The sequence below is a fragment of the Somniosus microcephalus genome, chromosome 8 (genome assembly GCF_052327205.1).
Source record: "Somniosus microcephalus isolate GS21.2 chromosome 8, FLI_Smic_1.0, whole genome shotgun sequence".
Taxonomy (NCBI): Eukaryota; Metazoa; Chordata; class Chondrichthyes; order Squaliformes; family Somniosidae; genus Somniosus; species Somniosus microcephalus.
Window position 1 is genome coordinate 136,990,859 of NC_140994.1, and position 9,834 is coordinate 137,000,692.

The 9,834-nt window shown below is 46.2% G+C and overlaps 1 protein-coding gene across 1 annotated transcript in view; it reads right to left on the reverse strand.

Annotated features, from left to right (window-relative positions):
• Positions 1-8,601, reverse strand: part of hspa9 (heat shock protein family A (Hsp70) member 9) — a 29,690-nt gene extending 21,089 nt beyond the window's left edge. Inside the window, exons 1-2 of the mRNA XM_085995154.1 lie at positions 8,163-8,601; positions 2,027-2,085 (exon numbers count right to left, since the gene is read on the reverse strand). Coding sequence (XP_085851280.1) covers positions 2,027-2,085; positions 8,163-8,210 — 107 coding nt within the window. The 5' untranslated portion in view covers positions 8,211-8,601. The remainder of the gene's footprint in view (positions 1-2,026; positions 2,086-8,162) is intronic.
• Between the last annotated feature and the right edge of the window lie 1,233 nt (positions 8,602-9,834).

The following is a 9,834-nucleotide window of genomic DNA, read 5'->3' on the forward strand; positions in this document are numbered from 1 at the left end:
TACCAGTGTTGTAGCTGTACTGGAACAGTTTGGTTAGAGGCGCGGCTAGTTCTGGAGCACAAGTCTTCAGCACGACAGCCGGGATGTTGTCGGAGCCCATAGCCTTTGCTGTATCCAGTGCACTCAGCTGTTTCTTGATATCACGTGGTGTGAATCAAATTGGCTGAAGACTGGCTTCTGTGATGGTGGGGACCTCAGGAGGAGGCTGACATGGATCATCCACTCGGCACTTCTGGTTGCAAATGCTTCAGCCTTGTCTTTTGCACTCGCGTGCTGGGCTCTGCCATCATTAAGGATGGGGATATTCATGGAGCCTCCCCCTCCAGTTAGTTGTTTAATTGCCCACCACCATTCACGACTGGATGTGGCAGGACTGCAGAGCTTTGATTTGATCTGATGATTGTAGGATCGCTTAGCTCTGTCTATAGCATGCTGCTTCTGCTGTTTAGCATGCATGTAGCCCTGTGTTGCAGCTTCCCCAGGTCGGCACCTAATTTTTAGGTACGCCTGGTGCTGCTCCTGACATGCTCTTCTGCACTCCTCATTGAACCAGGGTTGGTCCCCTGGCGTGATGGTAATGGTTGAGTGAGGCATATGCCAGGCCATGAGGTTACAGATTGTGGTGGAATACAATTCTGCTGCTGCTGATGGCCTACAGCACCTCGTGGGTGCCCAGTTTTGAGCTGCTAGAACTGTTCTGAATCTATCCCATTTAGCATGGTGGTAGTGCCACACAACACGATGGAGTCTTACACCAACATGGTTGACTCTTAACTGCCCTTTGGAGTTGTCTAGCAAGCCACTCAAAAAAAGCAGTGCCAGGAGTTCAGGTTGGTGGCCCACCACCACCTTCTCAGGGCAACTAGGGATGGGCAAGAAGTGCCAACTTTGCCATCAACATCCACATCCTGAGAATGAATTAAACATTCTAGAAATGTCCAGCCATTTGGAGCTGTGAGTTGGATATATGGAGCAAAACCTTACAGGATTGCAAAATAATGCAAGGCCTCACAAACAGAATGATGACACCCCATGTACATAAAAAGGGAGACCACATGGACACAGACAGGCAAGACCCACAAACACACAAGAGGTGAGACCCCCTACCATCTTCCTTCACTCCCCTCATCCAAAGTCTAAAAACATGAAAGCTTCAGCTCTATAAAGTTTGAAAGCTTTACAAATGTGGATTTTAACCAGCCTTTTGGAGTCATCCAGGACCACAAACATTTAACATTTCAAAATTACCCAGAACACCAATACTGGAGAACATCGCACTCTGGATATCAACATAGAAACATAGAAGATAGGAGGAGTAGGCCATTCGAGCCTGCTCCGCCATTCAATGTGATCATGGCTGATCATCCAAATTCAGTACCCTGTCCCTGCCTTTTCCCCATATCCCTTGATCCCTTTAGCCTCAAGAAATATATTCAACTCTTTCTTGAATATATTTAATGAACTAGCCTCCACTGCCCTCTGTGGTAGAGAATTCCACAGGTTCACCACTCTCTGGGTGAAGAAATTCCTCCTCGTTTCAGTCCTAAATGGCTTACCCCTATCCTTAGACTATGACCCCTGGTTCTGGACTCCCCGGCCATCAGAAACATCCTTCCTGCATCTAGTCTGTCCAGACCTGACAGAATTTTATAGGTTTCGATGAGGTCCCCTCTCAATCTTCTAAACTCCAGTGAGTATAAGCCCAATCGACACAATCTCTCCTCATACGTCATTCCTGCCATCCCAACCTATAGATGACTACGATTCAAGGTTACAAGTTGGTGACCAAAGATTAATAATGGCTGAAGCACAAGGGTACTATTGCACATAATCACTTATGTAAACTGAGGAGCAATAATTCACCACCACAGCCAGAATTTTAACCTAAGTTTTAAATTACTGAGATTATTTATGGACATTAAAACTAGAATTGCTATATGCCATAAACTCATAAGAACATTACTAGTCAATGATAGACAGTAACAAGATTTATCTCATTTTTGACTACTTCAATAAAAACACTCACGCATAATTACGTCTCGCCAAAGTTCGAAGTACATCCTGGCTGAGTCCATTCCAATGACCCTGGAAAGTAAATATCTTAGTGTTAACACTTTTTCATCATTTGTACCATTCTGTTTATTGCAGATACTAACTAAGCCTCCCAGTAAGGTGTAGTAAATTAAACTACAAACTGCACCATTCCTTTTGCACTCCCTAATATGGCTGCTATTAGTAAGCAAAGACAAAACCAATGAATTGTGCAAGATCTCTCCAAACAGCAACCCAATAAGACTTATAGGACAGTTATTCTACAGTTCACATTGATGCAAAGCAGTTTTGGCTTCACACCAATGATAACTGTGTAGTATAATTTGAGAGAAGTTGGCCAGATTACATTCGGCCAAGCTGTGCGAGACTACGTCAAGAAGGTAGTCACTCACCAATCTGGCTTCACACAAGTTACAGCATAACTGCGATCGATGCAAATGAACTATAAGAGCTCCCAATTGCTTGGTTAGACTAACTAAAATCAAGAATTTAACCAGCATTCGGAGGCCATCGGGGACATGCTACTTTGCTAGACAACAATGTGGAGCCATCAGTTCAACAGGTCTGCTGACTCTACGCCACTCTCAGTAGGCCCCATCACCAAGCACACTGCAAACAGGTACCATCACATTATTTATATCCTAATTCCCCCAGAGAATGAAGGAAACATGTTCTCTAATTGTTTTGTAATTCTTTAAAATATAAGTTACAGCACTTATGATTAGCGAGCAGGAAAATAGCAGACACATCTTGGAGTATCTCAAAGCAAGCATTCAGAGTGTTTTTAAAATTCTAAATCTCCAACTGCAGACTGTAGTTAAGATATGCAGGACACAGAAACCACTCGGGTTGTGCTGAGCCAGCTCTCAGAGCTATCCATGCAGTCCCATTCCCTCGCTCTTCCAAATTTTTATTTTACCAAATGTTTATCCACTTCCCTTTTAAAATCTGCGTCCCAGTAGAGCGTTCCAATCCTAATAACCCTCTGCAAAACAAAGAAGTCTAGCCTCTTCTGTTGCTTTTTGAAGATCTTAAATTTATGTCTTCTAATTATTGATTCAACCACCAGCTGAAATAGCTTTCATTGGAGACGTTGGGGGACTGGGAGATGGGCGAGTGGGACTTGGTGTAGGATGGGGGGCGAACAGGAGAACGTCGGAATAATTGAGTTTGGAGGTGACAAAGGCATGGGTGAGGGCTGCCGCAAAAGATGGGCTGAGGCAGGGACGGAGACAAGCGATGTTACGAGGTGGAGGTAGGCGGTTTTTGTGATGGGGTCAGAAGCTCAGCTCGGGGTGGGGAATGGAATCTGTGACGAGGTAGTGGAGTTTGTAGAGGGTGAAGACGATGGCTTTGGTCTTCTCAATGTTTAACTGGAGGAAAATGTGCATTATCCAGGACTGGATGTTGGGCAAGCAGGCTGACATCGTATTTGTGGAACTTGATGCCACATCTTTGGATGATGTCACCGAGGGGCAGCACGTAAATAAGGAATAGGAAGGACTAAGGAGTTTTGGAGAAGTGTGTTGTAATGCATTTTTAGAGGTATGAGATGCAGCAATATAAACTAAATGGAACAATTTTAAAGGGAGCACAGGTAGAGACCTAAGGGGTCACATAGATAAAATTTGAAGGTGCAAGTCTCCAAAGCCCAGGAGCCCAAAGGTAGGTGCAGAATTTTATTTTAAAAATCAGGTCACAGGCGTACTCCGGAGGTACGCCTCCGACCGCAAATTCTGGCCCGATGTGTATATGGGCTTTCAAAAGGCATTTGATAGGATATCACATACTAGGCTCATTAGCAAAATTGAAGCCCATGGGATAAAAGGGGCAACAGCAGCATGGATACAAAATTGGCTAAGGGATAGAAAACAGAGTTGTGGTAAATAGCTGTTTCTCGGACTGGAGGAAGGTATACAGTGGTGTTGTCCAAGGTTCAGTACTAGGACCATTGCTGTTTTTGATATACATTAATGACTTGGACTTGAGGGTACAGGGCACAATTTGCAGATGACACGAAACTTGGAAGTGTAGTAAACAGTGAGGAAAACAATGAAGAAGATAGTAATAGACTTCAAGACAGACAAGACAGGCTGGTGGAATGGGCAGACACATGGCAGATGAAATTCAATGTAGAGAAGAAGTGCAAGGTCATACCTTTTGGTAGGAAGAATAAGGAGAGACCATACATACTAAATGGTACAATTTTAAAGGGGGTGCTAGAACAGAGAGACGGGGTGCTTCTGCACAAATCTTTGAAGGTGACAGGACAGTTTAACAAAGCAGTTAATTAAGTATATGGGATCCTGAGCTTTATAAATAGAGGCAGGAAGTCATGCTAAACCTATATAAAACACTAGTTCGGCCCCAGCTGGAGCATTGTGTCCAATTCTGGGCACCACACTTTAGGAAGGATGTGAAGGCTTTGGAGAGAGTACAGAAGAGATTTACTTGAATGGTTCCATGGATGAGGGATTACAGTTACGTGGATAGACTAGAGAAGCTGGGGTTCTTCTCCTTGGAACAGAGAAGGCTAAGAGGGGATTTGATAGAGGTGTTTAAAATCATGAAACATAGAAGATAGGAGCAGGAGTAGGCCATTCGGCCCCTCGAGATGGTTCTGCCATTTAATGAGATCATGGCTGATCATCCAAATTCAGTACCCTGTCCCTGCTTTCTCCCCATATCCCTTGATCCCTTTAGCCTTAAGAAATATATCTAACTCCTTCCTGAATATATTTAATGAATTGGCCTCTACTGCCTTCTGTGGTAGAGAATTCCACAGGTTCGCCACTCTCTGGGTGAAGAAATTCCTCATCTCAGTCCTAAATGGCTTATCCATTATCCTTATGACTGTGACCCTTGTTTCTGGACTCCCCTGCCATTGGGAACATCCTTCCTGCATTTAGTCCGTCTAATCCTGTTAGAATTTTATACGTTTCAATGAGATCCCCTCTCATTGTTCTAAACTCCAGCGAATATAAGCCTAATCAACCCAATCTCTCTTCATACGTCATTCCTGCCATCCCAGGTATCAGTCTGGTGAATCTTCGCTGCACGCCCTCCATGGCAAGAACATCCTTCCTCAGATAAGGCGACCAAATCTGCACACAATACTCAAGGTGTGGTCTCACCAAGGCCCCCTGCAGCAAGACATCCTTGTTCCTGTACTCAAATCCTCTCGCTATGAAGGCCAACATACCATTTGCCTTCTTAACCGCCTGCTGCACCTGCATGCTTACCTTCAGCGACTGGTGCACAAGGACACCCAGGTCTCGTTGCACTCCCCCTTCTCCCAATCTATTGCCGCTCAGATAATAATCTGCCTCCCTGTTTTTGCCACCAAAGTGGAAAACCTCGCATTTATCCACATTATACTGCATCTGCCATGCATCTGGCCCAATCACCCAACCTGTCCAAATCATACTGGAGTTTCTCTGCATCCTCCTCACAGCACACACGCCCACCCAGTTTTGTGTCGACTGCAAACTTGGAGATATTACATCTAGTTCCCTCGTCTAGATCATTAATATATATTGTGATGAATAACTGGGGTCCTAGCATCAATCCCTGTGGTACCCCACTAGTCACTGCCTGCCACTCTGAAAACGACCCGTTTATTCCAACTCTTTGCTTCCTGTCTGCCAACCAATTCTCTATCCCAAGTCAATACCTTACCCCCAATCCCATGTGCTTTAACTTTACACGCTAATCTCTTATGCGGGACCTTATCGAAAGCCTTCTGAAAGTCCAAATACACCACATCCCTTATCTATTCTACCAGTTACATCCTCAAAAAATTCCTGTAGATTAGTCAAGCACGATTTACCTTTTGTAAAACCATGTTGACTTTGTCCAATCCTGTCACTGTTTTCCAAGTGCTCTGCTATTACATATTTTATAATGGACTCTAGCATTTTCCCCACTACCGATGTCAGGCTTATAATTCCCCGTTTTCTCTCTACCACCTTTTTTAAATAGTGGGGTTACATTAGCTACCCTCCAATCCATGGGAACTGTTCCAGAGTCTATAGAATTTTGGAAGATGACCAGCAATGCATCTACTATTTCTAAGGCCACTTCCTTAAGTACCCTAGGATGTAGATTATCAGGCCCTGGGGATTTATCAGCCTTCCATCCCGTCAATTTCCCTAACACCATTTCCCTACAAATACTGATTTCTTTCAGTTCCTCCCTCTCATTAGACCCCATGTTCCCCGACATCTCTGGGAGGTTATTTGTGTCCTCCTTTGTGAAAACAGAACCAAAGTATGTATTTAAATTGGTCTGCCATTTCTTTGTCCCCTAGTATAAATTCCCCCGATTCTGACTGCAAGGGACCTACACTTGACTTCGCCAATCTTTTTCTCTTCACATATCTATAAAAGCTTTTAGTCAGTTTTTATGTTCCCTGCTAGCTTACTCTCATGCTCTATTTTCCCCCTCTTAATTAATCCCTTTGTCCTCCTTTGTTGAATCCTAAACTGCTCCCAATCCTCAGGGTTCAGATAGAGTAAATAAAGAGAAACTATTTCCAATGGCTGAAGGGTCGATAGCAAGAGGGCACAGATTTAAGGTGTTTAGCAAAAGAACCAGAGGCGACATGAGGAAAGACTTATTTACACGAGCGGTTATGATTTGGAATGCGCTGCCCGATAGGGTAGTGGATACAGATTAATTAGTAGCCTTCAAAAGGAAGCTGGATAAATATTTGAGAGAAAAAACTGCAGGGAAATGGAGAGAGCAGGGGAGTGGGACTAACTGGATTGCTCTTAGAAAGAGCCGGCACAGACTCAATGGGCCGAATGGCCTCCTTCTGTGCTGTACTATTCTATGATTCTATGATCCAGGGGAGATGAGATTTTTTTTAATGCAGTGAGTTATGATCAAGAATGCACTGCCTGAAAGGATAGTGGAAGCAGATTTGTTAGTAACTTTCAAAAGGGAACTGGATATACACTTGAACTGGAAAAAATTGAGAGGCTATAGGAAAATAGCAGGGGAGTAGGACTAATTGGACAGCTCATTCAAATAGCTGACATGCTGGCTTGAATGACCTCTTCCTGTGCTGTAAAATTCTATGGAGATACTGTGCTCTGGCTACGATTGTATAGGCAAGAGTGGAACCAATCGAGGGCAGTCCCACTCAGCAAGACAACAGAGGAAAGGTTTTGGAGGACGGCGGTGTGGTCGACATCAAAGGCAAGAGGTCGAGAATGACAAGGAAGGGTAGTCTACCAGTCACAGAGGGTGTTATTTGTGACTTTGATTAGGACAGTTTCATATCATCTGCAAATTTTGATACTGAGCTCCCAAGATCCAAGTCCACATTAATATAAACAGCAGCCTTTGCCTGAGTGAGATTGTCAATCTATTTGCAATTACTGCCTAATTCAGTGGATTTTTTTTTTTACTGTGCCAATAATGATCAGGGTAAGACTGCTCAAACTCATTTCACTTACCACCTGGTCAGCCAGAGAAGAGACTTTCATCACTTTAGTCTGGACTACATTTAAACCCAGTTCCCAGAGGTGAAGAGACACCGTACCAACGCATTATGCCACTTAGGAACATATGAACAGGATTGTAGGCCATTGAACCCTCAAGCCTGTTCGATGAGGTGATGGCTGATTTGCGCCTTCCCAGATTTGTTCCACGTTGCGTGATACCCTTACGTTAAAAAACATCTCGATCACAGGCTTAAATTTTAATTGGCCCCCGGCATCCACGGCTTTTTGAGGGGAGCAAGTGTGCGACGCTGAAGGTACTTCTCCCGGATTTAGATGAACTACAAACCAAGAGCGAGAAACAGCCTGGGCGCGGGGCTGCGAGCTGTCAGGCCACACAGAAGCAGAGCCCAGTCCGAACCCTCGGGCCCTCCGCTCGGCTATCGAACAGCTGGGGGGCAGCTGCCCTGACCAATCGGCCAGCGAGCCCCGCGGCCTCAGACAGCCCCGCCGCCAGAGGAAGACGGTGAAGGTCACTCGCGCTCTCGGCCGCACACGATGGGAGGCCCAGGATTCACGGCCTACACCGTCCACACACCCCGCCAGTACCCCTTCACCATCACCTCAACCCACTCAACCGCCCCCAGCCCTCTCCCAACTTACCCTGCCGGCGGCGAGGCGCTGAGAGGCGGCACGCACCAAGTGGAGCATAGCGACGGCGGGTTGCTAGGCGAGTCCGTGCAGATTCGTGTCCGGGCGGCGCGGTCTCCGTCTGTGTGTGTGTGTGTGTGTGTGTGTCCGGGCGGCGCGGTCTCCGTCTGTGTGTGTGTGTGTCCGGGCGGGCGGGCGGGCTCCGGTGGGTTGCGGGGCCGCGCTGACAGTGTCCGCTTGGGCTCCGCCGCTGCTTCTGGAAAGATCCGCCGGCCGCACGTGCTATGGGGAGGTGGTGTCGTCGGAGCCCGGCAGCAAGGACCCCCCAGCAGTCCGACTTCACACCGCGCCCGAGCAGTTTTTTTTTTAAACTAACTAGACACAGGGAGAAGCAGCAACGAAATCGGTTCAGCGCTCAAGAAGGGTCGCCAGGAAGTGTCTACAGCCGGAATACTGTGCGTTGTATCTTCAATTTTTGTTCCGAGGGCTGCTGGCGTTGGATAGGCAGTCCGGGCCTTGGGTCCTTGTGTGTGAAGGTTACCGGGGGGTTACAGCGTCTTGCACAAACTTTCGTCAGACAGCAGCTGGGGTCAAAGGTCGGCATCAGACAGCATCAACTTGTATTTATATAGCGCCTTTAACGTAGTAAAACGTCCCAAGGCGCTTCACAGGAGTATAAAGAGACAGGAGAAATTTGACACTAAGCCACATAAGGAGAAATTAGGGCAGGTAACCAAAAGCTTGGTCAAAGAGGTAAGTTTTGAGGAAAGAGAGGCAGAGCGGTTTCGGCAGGGAATTCTAGCACTTAGGGCCACGGCAACAGAAGGCACAGCCACAAATGGGTGAGCGATTATAATCAGGGATGCTCAAGAGGGCAGAATTGTAGGAGCGCAGATATGGTGCGGGGTGGGGAGAAGATTACAGATAGGGAGGGGCAAGACCATGGTAGAATTTGAATACAAGCAACTAGTTTGTGCTTGCAAGTGTACACAAATCCATTAATGTAATGCACCTTACAGTACACACCCAAGCTGATCACCAGTTGTCCTTTTATAGGCAGCAGCTTTTGGTTAGTCATAGAGTCATAGAATAATACAGCACAGATAGAGGCCCTTCGGCCCATCGTGTCCATGCCGGCCATCAAGCCCTGTCTAATCTAATCCCATATTCCAGCATTTGGCCCGTAGCCTTGTATGCTATGGCATTTCAAATGCTCATCCAAATGCTTCTTAAATGTTGTGAGGGTTTCTGCCTCCACAACCCTTTCAGGCAGTGAGTTCCAGACTCCAACCACCCTCTGGGTGAAAAAGTTCTTTCTCAAATCCCCTCTAAACCTCCCTCCCTTTACCTTGAATCTATGCCCCCTAGTTATTGACCCCTCTACTAAGGGGAAAAGCTCCTCAGCATCCATCCTATCTATGCCCCTCACAATTTTGTACACCTCAATCATGTCCCCCCTCAGCCTCCTCTGCTCCAAGGAAAACAAACCCAATCTGCCCAGTCTCTCTTCATAGCTGAAGCGCTCCAGCCCTGGTAACATCCTGGTGAACCTCCTCTGCACCCTCTCTAACGCGATCACATCTTTCCTGTAGTGTGGCGACCAGAACTGCACACAGTATTCCAGCTGTGGCCTAACCAGTGTTTTATACAGCTCCATCATAACCTCCTTGCTCTTATATTCTAT